Source organism: Thrips palmi, unplaced genomic scaffold (genome assembly GCF_012932325.1).
Source record: "Thrips palmi isolate BJ-2018 unplaced genomic scaffold, TpBJ-2018v1 HiC_scaffold_11, whole genome shotgun sequence".
Classification (NCBI taxonomy): Eukaryota; Metazoa; Arthropoda; class Insecta; order Thysanoptera; family Thripidae; genus Thrips; species Thrips palmi.
In genome coordinates this window covers 4,593,054-4,616,742 of record NW_023144622.1, presented here as the reverse complement: position 1 = coordinate 4,616,742, position 23,689 = coordinate 4,593,054, and the positions used below count along the sequence as shown (strand labels likewise).

The following is a 23,689-nucleotide window of genomic DNA, read 5'->3' as shown; positions in this document are numbered from 1 at the left end:
CAGTGCGCAATAACGCACCGCACCGCCATGATGCAGGTCTTGATGCTGGGGGAGGCCGCGTGGAACGGCGAGGTGCCGATTCGGTCACAGTGAACCTGCTGCCGCCGCTGCCGCAGTTCGCCCTCTCTGGCGGAGTTCCTGGTCGCCGCCGGCGGCCGGCGCGGGCGCGGAACGAGACGACGGGGCGGGGGCGGCGGAGGAGGAGGTCAGTTTGCAGGGATTCGGCGTCATCGCTGTGCCCGGCGTGGCGGCCCGGCCCGGCGTCCCGGTCGCCCACCGCGTTGCGACACGATGAGCCTGCATCTTCCTGTCCTCATCATTCCGGCCTCCAGTGTCCGAGACTCGGCAGTGTCGCGGTGTCGTCAAAACCGCCAACGGCGTTAACGGGGTCATTTAATTTGAAGAGTCCGCCTCCGCCTTCGCGCGCGTGTGTCCTGTTTTTTTTCGGCTGCTTCGGTTCCGTCGTACGTCCGGAGGCCGGGCTCGCTCTGTCTCTCTCGCACCCCTACAGGACGCCCCGTGAGTGCGAGAGAGACAGAGCGACCGTTTCCGAGTCATGTGTCCGGAGAAACGGCCGTGTCCTTCACCTCGGCGTCACGCACCGCCGCGCCGACAGTGGCGGGGCTCCGCGAGTCCACGGTAGAGGTCCTGGACGTCCTGGAGGCCCTGGAGGCCCTGGAGGGCTTGGAGGGCTTGGATTAACAGTGAGATTGGGACCAGCAGAGCGACCACACTGCTGGCTGTTTCCGAACATTCGTCAGCCTGTCTCTCCCGCACTCTTTCGGAGCGCCTCACGAGTGCGAGAGAGACTGTTCTGAATTCGGTGGCTGCAGGCGGCTGCGCGAGAGAGAAGGACTAAAGCCTAATCGCGTTTGCCGCTGCGAGGCGCTCCAAAGGGGTGGCGCTTGAGGCATGTTTGTGACGGCTTTCACTTGGAGCAGCGGTCAAGGGACGGGAGTCTCGGTCGCTCTAGGGACTCGCCATGCGTCTTTTTCAGCATTTTAGGCTGTCGGCACCTGTCGTCCGACGAAGGCTGCTCAGGAGCGGTTTAGAGCAATTTAGAATTTTTTTTCTGTCAAGTCGCACGCCCTGCTAGTCGCGTGCTGACGGCGCAGCGCCCTGCGGCTGAGGAGATTGAATCCGGCCGGATGGCCACGTGTGGAGGAGAGAGAGAGAGAGAGGGAGAGAGTCAGAAGGAGAGAGAGATCTGTCCCTCGGCTGGTGGCAACAAAGCCCGGCCATTGAAAGGCATTCAGAGGTCCGCTGCCCGCGGCGGTTTATGGCGTTAAACGAGCGTGACATTCAGCAGCCCCAGTCACGCTCCAACACGCGCCGGCTAGCGCCAGCAGACTGATTCCGAGAGTCGTTCTGTCTCTCTCGCTCTCATGGGGCGTCCCGTATAGGAGCGAGAGGGACAGAGCGACGAAAACGACTCTCGGAATGAGTCGGCAGCTCGCCACGTAACGCCGTCACGCCCCTACGGCCTACGGCCTGCAGCCCTTCCGCCGGCGCTACTCCGCGCGGCGCCGACGCCTAACACGCGGGGTATCGACAAGGTCGCCACTTTTCTCTGGCCGGCCACTACACCGTAGGGCAGCGCGTTCACACCGCGAAACCGCCGCGCTCATCAACATCTCCATCAGGCTCGCCGGTGAGGCAATAGAAGCAAAAACCGGAGCATGTGTGTGCTCAGCGAGCGGTCGCGGGCCGGACTGCAAGAGCCGTGGTTCGACCCCCGCCGCCGCGGCCCCTTTTCCCCGAGCAGAGATCAGTGCGGGCGTCAATGAGGAAGACACGGGGCAATCAGGGCTGCGTTTGTGTGCGCCAGGCTCGTCGGGGCGTTGTTGGTTGTTGCGTCCCGGAGCATCTATCTGGAGCAATCGGCCGCTCGCTACACTGGCCTGCTCGCGGATCGCACTCACGAACCGGGAGAGACTTCGGGGGTCGGTGCCACACCACTGGAAAAGGGCGGTGGGGATTCTGTTGGTCGCAAATCGGCCTGGCTTCGCCTCGCCGTCTCGAAGCCCCAACGCGGCGCGTCCATTTCCTCTGGCGTTGACATGTTTTTCTTCGGGTTGCCTTTCGCGCTGCCGGCGAAGCGACCAGCGACCGCGAGGCAAAACGAACGATGGCCGTTAGCACGGTTTGCACGTTTTTCGCGCACCCGTTGTCTCACTAACGCCCTTGCCTCTTTGCCCGCAGTTCCGCTTCCCGGACGACCCTCGCTTCGACCCGCGCCTGCACCAGCTGTCGCCGCAGCAGCAGTCGCAGATCCTGGAGGACATCCGGCAGCACCACCGCTTCCACCAGCAGCACCAGCAGCAGCAACTGCAGCAGCAGCAGCAACAGCGGCCGCTGCGGCCGCGGCGCCCCGACGCGGCGTTCAACCAGCAGCCGCGGAGGCCCGAGTCCCACCAGGAGCAGTTCAACGTCATCAGCCGCCAGCCGCCCTTCCGGTTCCAGGGCGAGCCCGAGCAGCCCAACCCCTTCAAGATCACGCTCTCCGACAAGCCCATCGTCAACTTCCACCCCGTGCCGCAGCTGCCCACCGTGGCCGCCGTGGCGCCCGTGCAGCCCGTGCTGTTCGTGCAGCAGCCCCAGCTCGACGACGCCGCCCTGCTCGCCTTCCCCCAGCCGCACTTCGGACCGCCCGAGGCCGTCCACCACCAGGACGCCGTCCACCACCAGGACCACCAGCAGGAGCCCATTCGCCACCAGGAGCCCATTCGCCACCAGGAGCCGATCCGCCATCAGGAACCTATTCGCCATCAAGAGCCTATTCGCCATCAGGAACCTATTCGCCATCAAGAACCCATCCGTCATCAGGAGTCCATCCGCCATCACGAGCCGATCCGTCATCAGGAACCGATTCGACACCAGGAGTCGATCCGCCAGCCCCCGAAGCACGATAACAACCTGTACATCCAGCCGGCACCGACGCACGGCCAGGATGCCGACGCCCCAAGCCAGCACTTCGGGCACAGCTCGGCCGAGTACAAGGAGAACACGATCGCCACGTCCTCGCAGAACTACTTCGCGCAGAACTTCAACAAGCAGCCCAGCAACAAGATCCCCCTGGAGCCGCAGACCCCCCAGACGACGCCGGACTACTTCGAGCCCGCGGGCACGCCGTTCCCGCCGTCGCGGACGCAGCCGCCGCGCTCCGAGGTGATCCACGACATCCCCGTGGCCGTGACGCGGCCGCAGCTCGCCACCGAGGCCCCCGTCGTGCTGCCCACCCTGCCGTCCAAGCCCTCCGGTGGCGCCAAGCCGCTGTACTTCGGCGACCGCAAGCAGCCCAAGCTGTCCACGCCCGGGCCCACCCTGCCGAAGATCAAGTTCCCCAAGGAGCTGGAGGAGGAGTACTCGCTCGTGAGCGTCAAGCACCTGAACGAGGCCGTGTCCGAGGCCGAGCACGCCCGCAGCACAGAGCGCCCCCGCAACGCCAAGATCCGCCTGGAGAACCACCTGCTGCAGCAGTACAGCCCCACGCCGGGCGAGGTGGAGCAGACCACCACGAGTGACTACTCAGCCGTGCACCTCCAGGACGACCGGAAGCAGCTCCTGGACCAGATCACCAAGGCCCACCAGAGCGAGCAGGCGACGCGCACGCCGCGGCCGCGCAAGACCACCAAGCCGTCCAAGGAGATAATCGAGATCACGTACCAACAGAAGCCCAGCACGCCGCGGCCCGCCACCAAGGCGCCCAAGAAGACGGACGACGTGGTGCACCCGCCCGACCTGCAGGAGCAGTTGCTGAAGCAGCTCCAGGAGCAGTTCAGCCAGCGCAAGGACCTGGTGCAGCAGCTCAAGCTGGACCCCGAGGCCGGCGTCGTACCGTCCAACATCCTCACCTCCACGGACTTCCTGCCCAAGAACGCCACCGGCCCCATCATCACGTCGGGCGGCCAGAAGTACCAGGTCATCTCGCTGCCCGCCAAGGAGGCCCAGGCGCTGCTCGCCAAGCAGAAGGCCTCGGCGCCGAGGTCGTCGCCGACCCCCGCGGCCAGCACCACCACGGCCAAGCCGCCCAAGAAGGTGCTGGACGAGCTCACCAAGGGCGTCATCCCGCACGGCGCCGACTTCGAGATCATCCGCAAGACGGAGGACGGGCGGCTGGAGCCGGTGCGCGGCGTGCCGTCGTCGCTGCCCGACAAGAAGGTGACGTTCGTGCTGCTGGAGGAGCAGCACGACGGCTCCTACAAGGTGCAGGGCGTGCGCGGCAACGAGGCCAGCAAGGAGGCCAACGAGGACGGCGTCGACTCCATCCTCAAGAAGATCAAGGCGGGCGAGATCGAGCTGCCGCCGCCCTCCAGGGACAACAGCGTGGCCAAGCGCACCACGGCCGCGCCGCCGAGGAGCTCCTCGTCGGACTCGTACGCGTCGCCGTCGTCGCCGACCTTCGGGCCGACCACCACGCCGACCGCGCCGACCAGCTACGAGCCGTCGCCGCCGCCCTCCAACAACATCAAGGTGTACGTCAACAGCGGCTCCGGCGACCTGCACCAGCAGTCCAGCCCCAACAACATCTACAGCACGGTGGCGCCCGACGACTACCCCTACTCCTCGTCGACCACCAGGCCGTCGTACTCGTCCGCGCCGACGTCGCCCGCGCCGTCCACCGTCTACAACACGTACCCCACGCCCGCCAGCAACGACTCGTACATGACCAGCCAGACGTACCACAACACGGACGCGGTGCCCGCCACGCACAGCAGCCCCAGGCCCAACTCGTACTTCACGGAGCCCACCACCAACCCCGAGGCCAACTGGCAGCTGTCGGCGTCGTCGGCGCCCTCCTTCGCCAGCCCCACGCCGCTGCCCCCCAGCCCCGCGCCCACCACGCACACCAACAACAACAACAACTACTACTCGCAGTTCCTGCCCACGGTGTCCTCCGTGTCGGACAGCAACGCCATCCCGTCGTCGACGGCCGACCCGGCGCCCTACTCGGTGGAGCCCCAGATCAAGGACTTCTACAGCCCGCAGTCCGAGGCGCCGCACTTCGCCGAGCCCGCGCCGTACTTCCCCGACGACTCCAAGAACCACCGCGCCATGTACGCGCCGCCCGTCAACCACAAGTACGCCAACCTGACGGCGTCGTCGCGCGCCCCGGACACGCTCATCGACACCCTCAAGAGGAACGGCTTGCACGCAATGGCGCGCTTCCTGCGCCAGTCCGGCCTGGACAGCATCCTCAACGACACAGGTACACGCCTCCCGCGGTGCATTCCGTCTCTTTCTTTCTTTCGCGCGTTACGTAATACGTAGACGTGGCCGAGTACGGCGCGGCCGTTGTTTTGCGAGATGTCACGGCCGTATTCGGCGAGGCAAGGCGGAGATGACTGATTTGCCACTCTAATTGAAGTCAGCCTGGACTGCAGGCTGGCTCTGAACGGTGCTCTCGTCCCTCTCGCACTCGCGGGGCTCCACCGCGGCGTGAGAGAGACAGGGCGACTCTGTTCGGAATCAGCGTACTGGCTGTGACGGAGACGGCCGGCTTCAAGGCGCCGCCCTCACAGCTTCTCTGCAGTCTGATTCCACGGAGTCGCACCGTCTGTCTCTGTCGCACTCACGGGGCGTCCCCCAGGAGTGCGAGAGAGACCGTCCGCTGAGCGTCTCGCTTTGTTCCAGGCCCCTACACTGTGTTCGTGCCGACGGACCGCGCCTTCAAGACCCTCCTCGTCCAGCTGGGAGGCCCCGACCGCGCCGAGGAGAAGTTCCGAGAGAACCCCAGGCTTCTCAGCGGGGTTCGTAACAACACTAAAAATGCTCGCGCTGGCGAAAGTGCGACGCCCGTCATTTCGGGTCTTCGCAGTGTGGTGGGTTAAAAGTCGGGAGGATTCGATTGGCGCTCAAGGGCGCCGTCGTCGCGGTGCCCCGGGCGCTCTCCGCCGGCCGCCCCGTCGGGCACGCTGCTCGCTGTCCGCGATGGCATAACGTAATGATGGGAACTGCAGCACGCCCCGGCACGCCCCGGCACGCCCCGTGGTTGCTATGGTTACTGAGTCACCCGTTGCCGTGGTTACCGGGCTGGCCGCGGGCCGGCGTGGCGTGCGCCGTGACGCACTCGGCCGCCTGGCCGCGGGTCACGCGGGACGCACCGCGCCGCACGCCGACCTGGAAATCGGCGTGGCTGTTGCGAGCCGCGAGCCGAGGCGCCAGCGGCGGTCAAAATCCTTTATAGAGCTGTAATTTTGTTTTGACACCCTCGGCCGACAACGAACCCTCGTCTGCTTCGTCGCTCGTAGCGGCGCGTGGGCCGTTTGGGTGAACTATGCACTGCAAAAACTTTGAAAAAAAAAAAAACAGCGGTTTCAAGTGTTGAACAAGCCAAAATTATTTAATAAACAGCGGTGCATCTCACTTATCTTCCTCGTCGCCATCGTTGCCAACGGAAAGACACTAAATTATGCTCCAGACAAAACTCTGTAAAAAATAGAATTTATCTTTTCAGTTTGGCAAAACGCATTGCCTCCCGTGTGTGATTCATGCCCCGCTCACCGGCGATTGGTATCACTGCGTGGAGCGAGCGACGCGGGAAAAAACAAATGCCGACCGTTATCGCCAGATTGGCGCCTTTATTTTCTCACCCGCATGCGCGCCGGACTGCGAGCTGCTGAATGTCGCTCTGTCTCTCTCGCACTCGTAAGGCGTCCCGCAAGGGTGCGAGAGAGACAGAGCGACGAGGCACTGGCCGCGCAGGGCCACCAGGGCTGCCAGTGCTCGGGGCGAGAGCGGTCTCTCACGATCATCTCAAGGGGGACTCAGGGCTGCGCGCGATCGGTCCAATGCCAAGAGAAAGGGCGATAAGTTGATCTTACGCGTGTGACGGTACCAGACCAGGGCTGCCGGCTCGGGGCTCGGCCTGCGCTATTGTACTTTCATAACACGGCCAGGCCGTTTTAGGTGCCGCGCTGGCTTCACGGCTGCACTGCTGTGCGTTCACCGGCTGTGGTCTCGATGGTCTCAATGCAGCCAGCTGTCGTGGCGGGGACCGTCCGCGATCCGCGTAGCGAACCCGCGGAGTCACTGAGTCACTTGCCTCAGCCCTTATGGCCTAAAAGGACTCGAACCGAACGTGTGACCCCACCAATGGATTGCTCTCCGAACGAGGAATCCATTGGTGGGGTCACACGTTCGGTTTTGGTCCTGTGTAGCTGCTCCGGAGCTCAAAACGCGTCTGGAGTTTTGGCCGCCTCCACCTTGGCCGGGTCCAGGACTCGCAGGATGCTCCGTTTGGCGCTAATACTGATGCCTTTTGCAGCTGCTGTTGCACCACGTGATCCCCGGCGCCTTCAGGCTGGCGTCGCTGCAGGACGAGATGACGGGCGTGTCGCTGGCCGGCACGCAGCTCCGCGTCAACACGTACACCAGCCAGGACGACGAGTGGAACGACGTACAGGCACGTTCAAAAGCCGCCGCCTTGCGCCATCCCAAAGTGTAGTTTCGTGGTTGTGGGCTGCGAGGTGCAGGCTGCAGGCGTGAGGGGTGTTGCCGCTGTGCGGTGTGCCAGCTCGGCAGCGCCTCGCTATCTACCACCAAGGCGGCACCCCGCGCGGGGAGCGTCCTTGAGACGCTCGACGGTGACGGCGACCTTGTCCTCGCCGCTGACTCCCTCTTCCCGCAGGTGGTGACCATCAACGGCGCGCAGGTGCTGCAGGAGCTGAGCGACATGCCCATCCCGCAGGGCATCGCGCACTCCGTGGACAGGGTCATGTTCCCGCTGCCCGTCGGCGACCTGGTGCAGACCCTGGCCGCCGACAAGGACCGCCGCTTCGCCACGTTCCTGCGCGCCGTCCGGTCGTCCGGGCTCGCCGACATGCTCACGGGTGAGTGGGGTACCTTGCAGTGTCGCGGCGCTGCCGGCGGAGCTTTTGGCGTCCAAACAACACACTGCAAACAAATTTTCAAAACAGCTAAAAAAAAAAAAACCTTAAAAAAAGTTTTAAAAAAACCTAAAAAAAGGTCAAAAAAAGCTAAAGCAAAATTTAAAAAAAGCGAAGAAAATGTTTTTGCAATTTTTGGTTTGTTTTGGCGTGGCGATAACTTTCGTCTGACTGCGTTCGTTGTTCCGCCGTGCGAGTCGCGGTCGGCACCCCTTCGAAGCGCCTACATGTGACTCTACGAACACACAGCAGGCAAGGCTCTATGGCAACAAAAAAGTAGAGGAGGAAAAAAAATCTTACACACACGCACACACAAGGCGAAATGAGCGACGAAAAGTCCCAGCCATGTTGCCCCGGCGTTGGCGCGGCGCGGCGGGCGTTTTCTCGCTCTCACCTAACGTGTCCCACGAGCGGGCCGGCGTGCCGCGGTCAGGCAGTCGGGTCGGCACGGGTTTAACTCTTTCTCGTTACGGTAACGAGTGTTTAAGTGCTCAGGAGCCAAAGTTGATTATGAGGCGTGGGCGGCTACGTGCTGCTGGGCTCAGACTACCACTGTACTCGCCGATTTGTTGTGAAGACGGAACTTCTTTGTAGTACCGTTCTTTTTTCACAGCAGTTAAAGCCGATTTTTTGCAGTCAAGATGCTTTTTGTTTTATCGATACCATTGATAATTGTAAACTTTTTGGTACAAATTTTTTAAATTTTCTAAATTTTAAACCAAAAATTATCAATAGTTAGAAATGAATGTTGGAAAAAAATGTATTGGAAAGCAGACCGGACCTAGCACTTAAACAGCAGCAACAACGGCGAGGCACTTGATGGCGGCGGTGCACCGTAAAACGATAAACTGGGCTCATCGCGGAAGAGCGGACGCTGCGCGGACGCTGCAATCCCGTAATCCAGCGGCGATGTTATTTGCTTTTTGCTTTTCGGAGGATCGGCAATTACTCCCCTAAAAGGCCCCGCCGGTTTTATGGATCGGGGCGTGACCGGTGGCATTACCGCGGCCACTCGGCGTCGCGCCGCGCCGCGCCACGCCACGCCACGCCACGCCACGCCACGCCACGCCACCGCGGTGTGATCTAACTTGAAATTAGTCGCCGCTCATTTTGTGCGGACGAGTTCCGGACCGATTCTGCACCACTGTTACTACTCGACTACTTCCACGGCTGCGCGAATCCGCTTCGCCGGCCGGCCGGCTGCTTTTCTCTGCCGAAACTAGATTTCGTCGGGCAAGCGCGGCACGCGAGCACCGGGCTGGAACATAAATTCGGACGGTGATTATCTTGTTCGATTCGTTGCGTTCCGTTTGAAAGCAAAGCGATGTATTTCCTTGCTTTGGTTTCTAAAAAACTGTTTAAATTAATAAACCGTCCTGAACGATTTTGCAGTTTTTCTGGAATGGGAATCGTAGCGGAAACAATAATTACGTTTTTATTAGGGAGGTGGGAGCTCTGCCGTCGAGTGGCGCGCGGCGGTTCGGTTCGAAATATCTGCGATCGCGCGCTCTTGGGACTTTCTCTGGCCGCAACACCGACTAGAACAGTACGTGGCGTACTGTGTACTGGAGGACGTACCTCGGGACGGACGCCAAGTCGGCGCTACAAACCGCGCGAGCACCGATTCGTTCGACCCCCTCCCTTCTCTTACACCGACTCAGAGCGTGCTAGAGACCTACCGAGTACGTCCAGCCGGCATTGTTCACGTCGTAAATCTATTTTTGTTTTAAAAAAAGCGGAAAAAGATGTGACTTTTGCGCCGAGCTAGTCGGTTCATTTATTTGGCTCCGTGAACCCATACGGCTCGGCCACCGCACCCTCGGCAGGCGTTGCGCAACGTGCCCTTTGCCCCCGGGGCCGTGTCCTGGACGCCCCGGCCGCCCTGGCCGCAGTGGCCGTCGTCCGGCATAACGTGTTAGCAGTGCAAGAACTGGAGCGAGGATCCCAGCGCAGATCCGCGGCCCAGATTCGGCCCGACTTGTTTGACAGCGACTCTGCTTTCCAAATGCCCCGTGGTTAGTTCGTCGGTTCCCCCATTTTTCGTCTTGTTTTTGTTTTTTCCAGGCCTTCGCCTGGGCCTTCCCTGCCCCCGAGAAAGCGATCCGGGTCCGTCTGACCTGTCCGTTCTGTCCGCAGGCAGCAAGACCTACACCGTGTTCGCGCCGACGGAGCGCGCCTTCCAGGGCCTCAAGGACGCCGACCTGGCCAGGCTGACGACGGAGCGGGCCGGGGCGCGCGCCCTCGTGCTCAAGCACATCATGCCCACCACCTTCTACTCGGCGGGCATGAGGTACTTCCAGGTGCGGGAGAGCATGGCCAGAGGGAAGCAGATCACCATAGTCAACGAGGAGGGTGAGTGTCACTAATTTCTAGCTTTCTTGCTGCGGCGTTCCCGCGCTGTCTCTCTCGCACCCCCGTGGGACGCACCGTGAGTGCGAGAGAGACAGAGCGACGAAAGTCAAGTGCATATTAATTAACCGCGGGGCGCGCGTGAACGGCCGACACTTCCGCGGAGGGCTCTGCGGCTCGGCCAGTGAGAGGTCAGAGAGAGGAGAGAGAGGGGGAGAGAGAGGGAGAGAGAGAGAGAGAGAGAGAGAGAGAGAGAGAGGAGAGAGAGAGAGAGAGAGAGAGAGAGAGAGAGCGAGCGATGGCGGTTTACTTTTCCCCGCCATCCGCAATAAAGCGTGCTCGCAGAGGAGTGTGCCCGCGGGGGAAAAATATTACGAAGCACGAACGATGATGCGCGTGACTGTGCGCGTGCGGAAAAATGGCTTTCGTTTTATTTGCCGAAGCGCACAAATAATTGGCAGGGCTTGTTCCGTCATTTGCTTTACTGGGCACCCAAAATGATCCGTGACTTTGTACGCGTCGCTTCTATCTCTCTCTCTCTCTCTTTCTCTCCTAATGACCCCACAGAGCGATTCCTCTACACCTCGATTACGGAATTCACTTTTCCCGCTTCGCACACTCACACACCACACACACGCACGCACACACACTTACTCTGGTGATTGAGGCCGTTTTGTTGCACAAGCCACGGGCGCTGCTCGAGGGTCTCCAGGCAGCCCAGGCATTGCCGGGCCGGGCCGGCGTCGCAGAGAAAGGGAGACGCTGCCGCCGGGATTCGAACCCGCGATGCAAAAACACTGTGTTCCTCAAATCGGCCGATCGCTCATCCCGCTGGCCTCAAACTCGAAAATGGAAGATGGCAGCACTGGGCAGAGAAAGGTCGCCGCATCATTCGGAACAATGAGGGGAAGTCGTCTGGTTTTTTTTCTGGACAGGCCAAACACACGCACTCTCTGAGGTGTACTCGCTCCCGATGACTGTAATGATGCATAATAAACAAGGACGCGCGAGTCTAGTGGATTGCAAGGCGGCGAGGGCGGGGCGGGGCGGGGGGGGGGGGGGGCGTAACGCCAGGGGCTGCGCTAGACGGCTAGACACAAAAGGTCGGTGTGGTGAGAATTACACACATACACACGTGCTGGCTACGGTGTGTGCATTGACGTGTGTGTGTTGGTGTGTGTTCACGCGGTGCTGCGGTGGGCCACGTGGTCCGCCTCACCGCCCTCACCGCAGGCACGCCGAGCCGCGCACGCGGACCGGAGCCCCTGCCGTGAGTCGGGGTGGGCCGGCCCGCCAGACACGCGTGCCCGCCGGGCTGCCTATCCCGCTCTCGCAGGCGCTCCGGCAGCGATCTTCCGCGCGTGGCGGCACGGCACACTGTATGCAGCAGGCTGATTCCGGGGAGTCGCTCTGTCTCTCTCGCACTGACCAGGGGTTCCCGTCAGGGTGCGAGAGAGACAGAGCGAGGGGAGCCTGCCCATCGTCGCCTTGCGCGTGCCGGTCTTATCCCCGATTCAATCGGCAGTGGATTTGGATTTAATCCGCCGCACGGAGGGCAGGTGCCATTTCCATTCATCGGGCAGGCCGCCCCGCCCCGCCCCGCCCCGCCGGCGCCGAGGGTTTCCCCTCGTTAAGATACCGATCGGCGACCACGTTTGAGCTGCCGAGTGAATTGTTCCCCAGATCACGAGATGTGGATTAGGCAGCGCTGATCCACGCGGCCCGGGCCTGGCGGGTCCTGGACTCGCAGTGCACCGTCGCTCCGTCTCTCTCGCACCTGTACCGGACGCCCTGCGAGTGCGAGAGAGACGGAGCGACGAAGGCACTACTCGGAATCCGCTTGCACCGGCCCAGGTGAAACTTGGTTTAAAAGGCTGCGGAAGGCGCGCGGCTCAGCGCTCTGCCTGCTGCCCCGGCCGCGCGCAGTTTTCCATCTGTCTTTGTCAAAGTTAAAACCCTTCCGCGAGGCTAGAAGGGCACCGGTACGTTGCATGACGAACACAAACCGATGCGCTCACATACGCGCGCACACTCTCAGTCTCTCTCTCTCTCTCTCTCTCTCTCTCTCTCTCTCTCTCTCTCTCTCTCTCTCTCTCTCTCCTCACACACACACACACACACACACAAACGCGCGGGCGAGCCTCGCAACGAGCTTCAGAGGTGTAATCTCATCCCCTGCATCGCACGTACGCGCCGCTCGGCTCCTATCCAATATCCCGGGTCACCGTAAAGAAATGCAAGCAGAGAGAGAGAGAGGGGGGGAGGGGGGGGGAGGGGGAAGCGAGATTCTCCGCTAAACCGGTATCGATTCCGATAACCATTGAATAACAGACAAGGCATCCATACTGCATCGCGCTGCATCGTGTGTGTCGTGACAGGCCAGGCACGCTCGCGGTCCCCCGGCATGCAGCCGGCATGCAACCGAGATGCAACCGCGGTGCAACCGGCATGCAATCGCAGTGCAACCTGCAAACCTCTCGAGCGGAACGCTGGGCCAAACCGGGCGATCGCAAATCGCAGTGCGAAGGTGCATCCAAAGAATTCGCAAACGGGAACCATTGGGGAGGTGACGGAAGGAAGACCCTGGCGGTAGAAAGTAGTAGAGGGAGAGAGGAAGGAAGAGAGAGACATCTCGTGCGTGATACGTGTGCATATATGACACTTACTCCGCCCCCTCACATGAGTACAGCACGCCGCAACGAATTGCAAAAAGAGGAAAAGGGGGGGGGGCTGGTGTAGCGGAGGCGAGAAGAGCATCTCCTGAGACGCCCCCGCCTACCGGAACGGGGACCGTGCGAGACGGAGACGGGTCGGAGACGGGCCGGCAGCGCACGGATTCCGAGAGTCGTTTTCGTCGCTCCGTCTCTCTCGCACCTTGACGGGACGTCCCGTGAGTGCGAGAGAGACGGAGCGACGACTCTCGGAATCGGTCTGCAGGTGCTCATTCACATTCACGTTCGTATGACTTTCGTTTCGCGCGACGCCTTATAGAGGAGGAAAAATCCGGCGGAGCGTCGCGTCATGTAATGACGGGGCCACAGTCTCGCTAGTCACTACACTGCAAATTTATTTTTAGCAGATGATGTTAAATCAGCTCCTTGCTGTTTGTGTTGCAGGGAGAATAAAGGCCAACGCCGCGCTGATCGTCACGCACAACATCCCGGCCACCAACGGGGTGGTGCACGCCATCGACACGCTGCTGTAGAGCCTCGTCCCTCTTCCCCTCATCGCGGACGCCTCGCACTGCAGCAGCCGTCGTCGCCAAAAGCCTCTTTCGTTGATCCCACCAACTCCCCCCTCCCCTCTGGGGACCATTCGCGTTGTGCGTGTGCAACGCGCAGTGTCTTGCAGTGGGCCAGAGTTCCAAAGTTTTCGCCTAAAAAAAAAAATGTATTGGGAAAAAAAAAACGACGACCACTGCAGTTTCTGACGTCTGCGCGCGAGGGCGAATAAACAGATCACCTGGCGGTTGTACGATACAAATGAAGAGAATTTCGAATTGATTTTAAGGCATTGTAATAAAGATTTTTTTTTTGTAGGAAAAATATTTATTTTTGCGTATTTGTTTAAAAAAAAAATTAAGGACATATTTGCCGTTTTTGAAATTCTGCTCCAAAAGTTGTGTGATAGAAATGACAAAATCCTAACTGATGTCCTGACCGAAAAGGACATTGGCAGTGTACTTACGGTACTGATCACATTAATTCCAATTTCCTGTAGAGAGGAAGCCTTGACTGAGTGTGCAAAAGAACACGTACGTTTATTGTTCCGACAGTATGAATGGGTAGAGTACGCATGTGTCTGTGTAATTTTGGTATGAATGAATGAGTGAATGTGAATCTTACATTTCTGTCTTTTTAATAGTATGTACTGTATAAAGTGTCGAGGATGTTGAAGTGCTCGATTGCCATTTTTCTTTAATTTACGCTAAGTTAAGTAGTACTCAACAAAATGATAACTACAGAAGTTTCCATGCGAACTGTCAATGTCAGTAGAGTCAAACTGTCTGAAGGGCTGTTCCTTGCGAACATCAATAAAAAGATTGTGAAATTACTTTATGAAGCCACGTACTGAAGTATCACATACTCAAGTACCAAGTGAGTTACCACATTACCGATTGTATGAACAGACTGGCTGGACTGGACCCTGCTGATGGAACCAATTTTGATATTTGCCATGATGTAGTCACTCTGTTTATTCCATGGGTCAGAAAACAAACATATGATTGTACGTGTACATTTAGTTTTATTCTAAGAAGTTCCTCTCCAGCTCAGCTTTACAGGGTGACTGCTTTGACCTACTCACGACGCTGTGTTCGCACTGTATTTATATAAAAATAAATATGTAATTTTTTAGACTTTTTTCTTGGTTTATTTTCCTTTTATTTCCTCACGGTGTTGTTGGCTGAGGCCAGCTCAACCTGTCTTTTCCCAACTCAGATAGCAGCCATACTTTTTTGAGGGCCCTTCTTTTGTTGCATGCATAGGGGCTGTTCCTGTGCCTAGACATGTCTCTGGATGAAGGATTAATTGAAATGCAGTTTCATACTCAGTAAAGTAGTTGTTTATTATATACTCATTATACGAAAGAAATCAGCCATTGAGAGCATTCTTGGAAACTTGCATTGATTGGCACGTTTACTATTATAAAACTTTCTCCAGCATTTCCATTTATACATGTTTGATTTTTCTTATTTAGTGATGCTGCTCATTGTCACAAATGATTATGCAGCAAATTCAGAGGGGGCTTCATGATCGTCTGTATAATTTAAGTCATTCAGCATCACATTATGCCCTTATGTGCTACAGAAGTTGAATCCAAAAATAAATCAAAGCACTGTCACTTACATAGCTAACTTATTATTACTGGTCAATTTTCTTAACACATGTTCCTGCACTCACACACACCCTCTTCATGGAACAAATTTATTTGGAAAGTAAACACCTTGAAGTGTGTAGATTACAGAAAACAAAATAAATATTTACTTCTGCTCATTTCTTACAAAGATGATGTACGTTTCTTTAGAGGGAAAGATTTTAATATTTCTTTAAATACAAAAGAGAAACTACTGTACTCCAATTAAGCCAAGCTCACATCTCAACTTATCCAGTACTGAATAGAGTAGGTGTATTCCTTTCATCCACTGGAGTTGATGCACTTGCAATCTCAACCTAAAGAGTGAGGTTGCAGTTGAAAAAAGTAGTGGTCAAAAGAATTACACAACTTCAGTCATCAAAATCATGCTAGAGTAGTAGTATGGTACACATAAGTATATACATAAAGCAGAAGGAAAGTAAGGTATTTTTTAAACAAATCACTGTCATACAAAAATAGATACAGTCTTGTTACTGTTGTGTAGAAATCTCTTCCAAATCATCTAAAATTAAATCGACAGAAATAATCAACCCCTTTTTGCAGCCAAAATTGGACAATGATGGTCACATAACCATAATGCACCTGAAAATTAAATTTCTAGTAAAGCCTATGTTAATGTTATAACAGTTCTTTCACAACCTACTATAATACAGTTTCCCATGAATTTTTTCTTTGAAAGCTTAAGATCAATCATTTTTAACTTACAAGAAAATGATAAAGTTTCTTCCACAAAATTTAAAATGAGATTATTCTTGTAAACAGTTATCTATTCAAAGATAGTAGACATGCTGAATTGCACGTATACACACTCATTCATACACACACATACTCTGTCTCTGTCTCTCCCCCACAGAAGGAAGTGACCAAGACAAATAAGAAGAGGAATGAAACTGAACTAAAAAGACATACTGGCGTAAACACACTTTTGCACACACAATAAAAGACAAAACCCTGCTTAAAAGCAAAATTTACGAATGTCATTTACAATAATATCACAAGGACAAATTTGTGAGAGTAGATAGCTTGTGAAACTGCTGATTGTAGGCGGGAATGAAACGAAAAGTTTAGTGTGATGACTTTGTGCTTCTTAGGCTGTCTTATAAGTACATTTTACATACGCAGAGTCTATGATAAAGAAGCATATGTGTTCATTCATTTAAAATACAATAATAAAGCAGTCTCAATAAATAACAATTCACTTTCCTATATTACAAAGTATACGGCACTCTTTTGAATCATACTTGCTAATATTCTCTATATGGGACATGCAAACATCAGTTATTGACATGCTAGGAACAAACAACACATATTAGGATAGATGTAGTGGCATCCACCAAAATAGGATACATCGATGCCAGTATTAAAAACACCATTCTGTTTGTGCATAGCAAGACAATACACAATGTCAGTCCCATTTTTATCACATATTAATTCAGCTTGATTCAGAATAAATAAGCTGCACTCTTACAAACACATATTCACAACCAAAATTTGAATTTGTAAGAATAACAGAACAAAACATCATTGATAAAATTTGATCGATGGACTCATATCTCTGAGATAATCACAAGTGAAGGAAATTAAAGTTTCAAAATCAAGTTGAGGTGTATTGACACCTAAATCAAATAAGGACTACCAGACTACTTTACAAATAATTTCTAAACTGAAATAATTGCATACCTCCACTTACAAACTGAAGAATAAATATAAATGCTTTTTAATCAAACTTATGCAAAACCCTGAATGATGTACATATCCTTTTGCGTTAAAGCAAACTGTTCAAAGTAGGCTCTGCTGGATTTTAAAAACAAAAATTATTACAGTTTAAAATATTTGTAAAACGTAATAGATGGCCACATAAAAATTAACATTGACATTTATATTGCACAAAATGCTTTGGAGTAAACTTTATGAAATGAAACAATAAATTAAACAATGATCTTTAAGAGTTTGTTCTGTGTTGACTTTTTCCTTACATTAACTAATAAACAGTTAACAATCTGCACTACAAACATAACAGAACAATCATCACTTCCATAACTTTTTATTAATTTCCTATTTGCACTTAGTCCTTCCATCAAGTAGCTTTTTCCACAAGTCAAACTGTTCATGGTATTTAACCATATGAATACTAATACCTTTCTGAATGTTGCATGCGTTAAATGCAACACGTTTATTGAGGAATTCATTCACATGCACTCTCTTAACATTGACCGAATGAGCAACAATACCTGTGGTGTATACATCTTCTAGCTTCAGGTACATTTGGTTTAATGCTGTAGTGTACAGGTCATGCACTACATCTTGCGACATGAGATATGCTGGACCAGTGGTGAAATCAGGGAAAACAACACGTTTGTACTGTTGAGGAGACACATAGTACTTGGATTTCTTGTTTCGAATAGGTTTCCACTTCTTTGCAAGTCTCCCAAAAATGGTTCGTTTAACATCAGCATGCTTTGTGATGAAAGCCATTAACTTATTTACATTAATAAACATATCGTCATCAGTTTTTAAGATGAATTTCACTTCGGAGCAGTAGTTGTCTACCCACTCCAATGTAGATATAGTCTTGAGTGTAAGATTGTTATATGAATCCACAAATCGTCCACGGATCAAGTCATTGTACATGGCTGACTCTGCTGCCAGGCTCTTCTCCATTTCTGGATTGTTTGTGGTACCTAATATAAATGCTATTGCAACATCACTTCGTTGTTGGAAATGGCCCCACGTTTGACGCACGGCCATTCTAGCTTCACGGTGACTAGGCGCTGAGGTCACAGCAATAAAAACCTGCAGACAAAATAGGTTGCGTAAAAATAGAGTGAATGTTAATTATGAGTACAGAGAAAGAGGAAGACAGGCTGCCTTACCTGCAGGTTTCTGCCCAGGTCCGGGCAGATCTCCAGGTTGGCTACATCATGGCCCGCCTCGTAGATGGACCGGGTCACGACCCCCTTGATGGTGGCGTCCAGGGTGGCGTTGCCGTCCTTGGCCGGGGGCGGGATCCGCTGGATGCTGCCGCCGCCGCCGCCACTGGGGGCGGGCGTGCTCAGGGTGGCGTTGGCGGCCGGGGGCGGCCTGGCCACCGGCTTGGACCCGGCCCCGGCCCCGGGGGCGACGGGGGGCGGCGCGGGGGTGACATTGCTGCCGCTGCTGCTGCTCGCGGCCGCGGGGGCGGCGGGGCCGGGGCCGCTGGGCGACGCGGCGCGCTGCGTGGCGGCGATGCCCGTGGCGCCGACGGGCAGCGCGTTGAAGCCGCCCACGCCGCCAAGGCCGTTGGCGAGGCTCACCGAGCCCACGCCCACGATGACGGCCCCCACCTCCTCCGCGATGGTGGACGCGTTCACGCCGCCCACCAGCAGCGAGCCGCCGAGCGGATCTGCAACGCCAACAGGAAGGCCGGGGTGTTTATCAGCATCGGGAGCAAGAGCAAGGGGACCGACGACGCCGCCGCGGCGATACCCCGCGCCTCAGAGCCCCTCCACGCCCTCCAGGGAGTCTCTGCGGCGCGGGGTAGGGCCGGCCCGGACACTTGTAGAGCAGTACAGACCATCCTGCAGCGCCTGCAGTGTGGCCGACGCGTTCCTGCCCAGCCTGCCCGTGAAGAGGTCCACCGTGCCCACCGACGTCTGCGATGAAGGCACTGTGGGGAAAGCAAAACCACAACTTAGAACCAGCTCCATTTTTCGAGAAATCGCGGGAAATATTTTTTTATGCAGGCTCTACTCACGCTGGGGCTGAGACGGGGGTGGCGGGGGCGCCCGCTGCGCAGCGGCCTGCTGGGGCAGCTGGGGCCCCGACGGCCCGGACGCGGTGGCGTAGTACGACGAGTACACCACCAGCGACAGGCACACCAACGCCAGCACCAGCGACTGCAGGACGCGCACGCGAACCGCCATCAGCTGCAACAACAACAACAACAAGGTTCAAAACAGACGAAAACAACAACAACCACCACTTTGTCCTCTGCCACAGCTAATAAGAGGCGGCCATTTCCATTGGGGATCACCACCACCACCAGGCTGATTGCGAATAGTGTTTTCGTCACTGTGCCTCTAGGGTGCGACAGAGACGGACAGCAGACGACGCCTACCACACCACCCGGAGCGAGAGCGAGGACCCTGCCAGTGTGGGGTCCGGTCGCCAATGCCGCCGCTCCGCCCAGTCCAGTCCACCAGCCAGCCCAGACCGACGCCAACCGGAGAAATGGGGATTGATTGACGCTGCAGACTGATTCCGAGAGTCGTTTCCGCCGCCGTCTCTCTCGCGCTCATGGGGCGCCCCGTGTAGGTGCGAGAGGGACGGCGCGACGAAAACGACTGTCGGAATCAGTGTGCTGGCCGCGCTGCGACCGCCTCGACCAGCCTCGACGCGCCGTCTGGGTCTGGCTGGGCTGCGTTCCGTTTGTCCGTCCCACACGGTCGCCACCGCACCGCCGCACCAACGCGCCGCGCGGGATCCGGGCTCAAGGGGTGTTTACCGAACTGCTGCAGGAAAGGGGGAGGGGTGGGGGACGTCACGTCTTTCAGCCGGAACTTTATTTGTTTCGAGCGAACGGTGGTGGGGGGTGGGGCGCGGGGGGCTCGCTCGTGAGAGGCGTCCCAAGTCACTGCCGCCGTCCCCATCCCCTTGATAGAAAATTAGGGAAACGGCGCGGCCTTTTCTACGAAAAAAAATAAATTAAGTCTCCTTTTCTTTTTTGGAAACTTTTCCCCCTTGCAGCATGGTAATGGTGGCAGCGGCCGAGCAAAGGCAGCCTTTTCCTCGATTCCTTTTTGGCAGTGGCGAAAGGCAGGATGGGCAATCAGTGGGCTTTGGCTGGGCAGAGCGGCAAAGGCCCCTCTGTCATTCGATTAACCGGCGGCACGGCGGCAGGCAGGACGGCGGGGCCAAAGTGGTAAATTCATTAATCCCTACCGGCCGCGCCACGCGGAGAAAAAGGGGGGGATCAGATGGCGGCGTCAAGAGGGCGCAGCTGTTGGTGCTCGGGACGCTGCCGGAGGCCGAGAGACAGATGAGCAGATGGGGCGCGGCGGGGGCGGCCCGGCTATTAGAAGAGTCTCGCCTCCGAGTTTTCGCTTTTTTGTTTAAAAAGGCGGCATTATTTTTTTTCGGAAGTTTTGCCACTTGACAGGCGGACAGCGCATTCCTCATGTTTGGCGACGACGCAAAAATGCCAGCCCGAGTTGCAGCAACTCACTAGCAGGACTCCGGTGCTGCCGAGTCGCCAGACTTGCCCCCCTCCCCCCACCCCTTCCGCCTCCACCCCCAGGGACCCCAGGGGGAGGGGGGGCGCGTCCCGTGAATTCCAAGGGGTCGGGAATCAGAAGAGTTGAGTTATGCTAACGTGTGGCTTTGGGGGCGTCCGCTGCGTGGGGGTTGATGCAGTGGGAGAGAGAGAGAGAGAGAGAGAGAGAGACAGAGAGAGAGGGTTGAGGGCTCGATGACTAATGAGCTCGCCCCGGCGGCGAAGGCGCACCACCACGCCGGGGCACGGCGGGCACGGCGGGCAGCAGCAACAACTAGCACAACAACAAGTCCGTCTTGTCGGGGCCGCCGCGGAGCTTGTCCGCGCACTCGCCGCGCCCAGCGGCCCTCTCTCTCGCACACCAACGGGCGGCCGCGTGGGTGCGAGCGAGAGGGGCCCAGCGCGTAGATTGATAGGCGTGGGAGGGCGAGCTCAAAAGGCTGGAACAGAATGGCCGCCGACGGGCCGGGGCCGGCCGGCCCAGTGGCCCGGCCCCAGCCTTTGTCGGACGGCTTCGGTTCGTGAAATGCCACAGAACAGAAAGGGGTGGGTCGACCGCCTTGCACACTCACACACACACACAGTCAGTCTCTCTCTCTTTCGCACACACGACACGCGAGAGGGCGCGCGTGTGTACGGTTACACGCCACACAGGGCACGGCCGCCATACAACGCGGCCGGCCGACAGCGCCAAAAGTTGTGCCAATAAATAGCAGCGGTTCCAATTATTTACTGCAGAATTCGCCGTCCGGCCGCGGGGGTGGCGGTGGCATAGCCGACTCAGCCGGACTCACCCCAACGATGGCCGGAGCAAAAGGTGGACCTTTTTTTTGGAAAGGAAAAAGAGGGTTGCCCCGCCACTGGTGCACGCGGGCCGCGGCCGGAAAGCAAAACTCAGCGAGGCCCCCTCCCCCCTCCCCCCACGGTAATGCCATCCCCGTGTTCGGTGTTCTGCATACGGAGTGGCCGTGACGTGCCCCGCCCCGCCCCGCCGCGCACGTACACATGTGGCCTGGTGCTTCGTGCGGGCTCCAGGCGCTCCAGGCCCTCCTCCAGGCCGTCTCGTCTTATTGCCGGCCCGGGCGGGGCCGCGGGGCCGCGGGGCCGCGGGGCCTCCCTTCCGCTAAGATAACACCGGGAGCACAACACCAACAAAGCACGCCTCTCCTTCCCTCTCTTTCGCACGCCGCCAGCCACCGGTGCAGCGCACAGTGGGCCAGAAGACCGGCGGAGGCGGACAAAACCCTGGACGCGTCTTGAGGTCCAGAGTCGCCAAATGGGACTCGTACCGAACGTGTGACCCCACCAATGGATTGGTCTCCGAACGAGGAATCCATTGGTGGGGTCACACGGTCGGTTCGAGTCCCATTTAGCGACTCTGGAGCTCAAAGAGCGTCTGGAGTTTTGTCCGCCTCCGCTGGTCTTCTGGCCCACTGTGCGGCCGCGCGATACGAGCCGCTAAACGGCGCGGTGGAAAAACAGAAACGCCTTTACGGGGAGTGCTCGATTCGGGTCGCGGAGAGAAAATAGAGGCAGGGCAAATAAACGGAGGAGGGCAGCTGGGCGGCTTCGCTTCGCTGGACTGGCTGGAGTGGGGGTCGTCCTCTCGGCCGCCCGATCCAAAATCGAATGCCAAGTGACCTCCACAAGATCAACTTCCATCCGTCGTCGTGCTGAGGAGGGTTTTGGCCGTCCACCGCCCTCTTCGGCGGGCCCGCGTCCGTCAGCGAGGCCGTCCCAGTCTGCTATTGTTAAAAACTTTTGTTTTATCGAGTCATGTTTCAGTCTCACTGTTTCGCTGTCAAAGACCGAGACGTCCTTGCGAGGGCGCGAGCTGCTCGCCGTTCGGACATTCCATCGGTCCCAGGCAGACTCGGACAAAGCACGGCGCCATCGCCGCCCCATCGCTCCTGTCTCGGCCGGACGTCCCGTAGTGTCCGACCGACCTGCGGACCCTCGCCAGAGCGAGGACTGGGACCGGGAGTCTCCGTCGCTCTGTCTCTCTCGCACTCACGGGGCGTCCCGTTCAGGTGCGAGAGAGACAGAGCGACGAAAACGAAATCGCCGTGGCCCGCGGTGGCCTGCGAGACTTTCGCCGTGGCCCGCGGTGGCCTGCGAGACTTTCGCCGTGGCCCGCCAGCGAAACCAACAACGAAACCGGACGGAAAAAGGGAAAAAGTACCCCTGCGCCCTGCGTGCGGAGTGCGCTCCGGTTGCCCTTCCTCCGGGGTCAGTGTCGTGCACCAATTACTCCAGAAGGGAGCAGCCCCCCGGAAGCGGGCGCTACAGTGGCGAAAAAAGTACGCAACATGTCTGGTCCATTATCTACCAGGGACGGTCCGTACCTTTCCAGCAGCGACGGAGGCTCGTGAGAGCCTCACGGGGACCGCGCAGAGAACCAGTAGTCCGTACTTTTGGCGTACCCCATTTTCTGTACATTTTCCGTCCGGATGTTTTTTTTTTACAGTGAAGGCAGCACAGCGTTCCGCGACCCTGGTTATCCAGCTCCAGACGCGGTGCACGGCCGGACGGACATTCATGGAGCCTGGCTGCTGGGCGGATGGAGGGATGGGGGTGGGGGGTGGAGATGGAGCAGGTGGAACGTATGCTCTTTGAAGTCCACGAGGCGTGCGGGGGCAGAGCCGCCAGAGCTGCGGGCGCACTGTAGTAGTCGTAGTTGAGAGCTCCAAGTTTTTGCTGTTGTTTTTGTTGTTTTCGCCTTCTTGTGCGCGCCGTTCGGGCCGCGGGTGGGCGTGGCGGGGCGAGCGCCGGCGAGGTAGGCAACTCCCCGGTCGGCGCGGCACGGCCGCGCGGGGGGCTGCCTACCCACGACTTCACAGGCGCTTTTCAGAGCGCGAGGTCGCTCTCGCAGCGGGGCGCTTGGCGCCTGGCTCTTGGCGCTTCGAGAGAAAACTGCCGTTGGGCGAGGCGTGAGCGGTGTGGGCGCACGGCGGGACGCCCCACTGTGGGGGCCTCGGCCTCGCACTCCTTGTTCTCCTCGCGGGTGTGGCTCCACCGGTCCGCCGCGCCGCAGTCGAGTCCTCAACCTCAACGCTTTTTTGGGGGTAGCATTAAACTTGGAAGCGAATTATTCGCGTCTGGCGCTCCTCCTCCTCGTTGCTGCTGGCTGGCCCGATGGGCTGGCCGAATGGGCTGGCCCGATGGGCTGGCCCTTTCGATGCCCCAGTGCGTCATCACGGAGGCTGGCGGCCCGCTTGGCGGGGACGAGCGAGCGGGCCCGCGCGGGGGGGGGGGGGGGCGTAAACTATAATTAATTTTGGCCGCCGAGGACCTTGTTATTAATCATAGTTCCGCGGGGGCGGGG

General features: G+C 57.3%; 2 protein-coding genes across 2 annotated transcripts in view; one reads left to right on the top strand and one right to left on the bottom strand.

Moving 5' to 3' along the window:
- The window catches only part of LOC117639256 (proteoglycan 4-like), a 46,095-nt gene extending 32,519 nt beyond the window's left edge, over positions 1-13,576 (top strand). The window contains exons 2-7 of the mRNA XM_034374744.1: positions 2,203-5,209; positions 5,635-5,750; positions 7,268-7,405; positions 7,631-7,832; positions 10,026-10,241; positions 13,355-13,576. Coding sequence (XP_034230635.1) covers positions 2,203-5,209; positions 5,635-5,750; positions 7,268-7,405; positions 7,631-7,832; positions 10,026-10,241; positions 13,355-13,443 — 3,768 coding nt within the window. The 3' untranslated portion in view covers positions 13,444-13,576. The remainder of the gene's footprint in view (positions 1-2,202; positions 5,210-5,634; positions 5,751-7,267; positions 7,406-7,630; positions 7,833-10,025; positions 10,242-13,354) is intronic.
- Positions 13,577-14,783: 1,207 nt separating this feature from the next.
- Positions 14,784-23,689, bottom strand: part of LOC117639690 (beta-1,3-galactosyltransferase 5-like) — a 67,017-nt gene continuing 58,111 nt past the window's right edge. The window contains exons 5-9 of the mRNA XM_034375566.1: positions 18,847-19,018; positions 18,667-18,759; positions 18,356-18,495; positions 17,987-18,205; positions 14,784-17,906 (exon numbers count right to left, since the gene is read on the bottom strand). Of these exons, the coding sequence (XP_034231457.1) occupies positions 17,169-17,906; positions 17,987-18,205; positions 18,356-18,495; positions 18,667-18,759; positions 18,847-19,015 (1,359 nt within the window). The 5' untranslated portion in view covers positions 19,016-19,018 and the 3' untranslated portion in view covers positions 14,784-17,168. The remainder of the gene's footprint in view (positions 17,907-17,986; positions 18,206-18,355; positions 18,496-18,666; positions 18,760-18,846; positions 19,019-23,689) is intronic.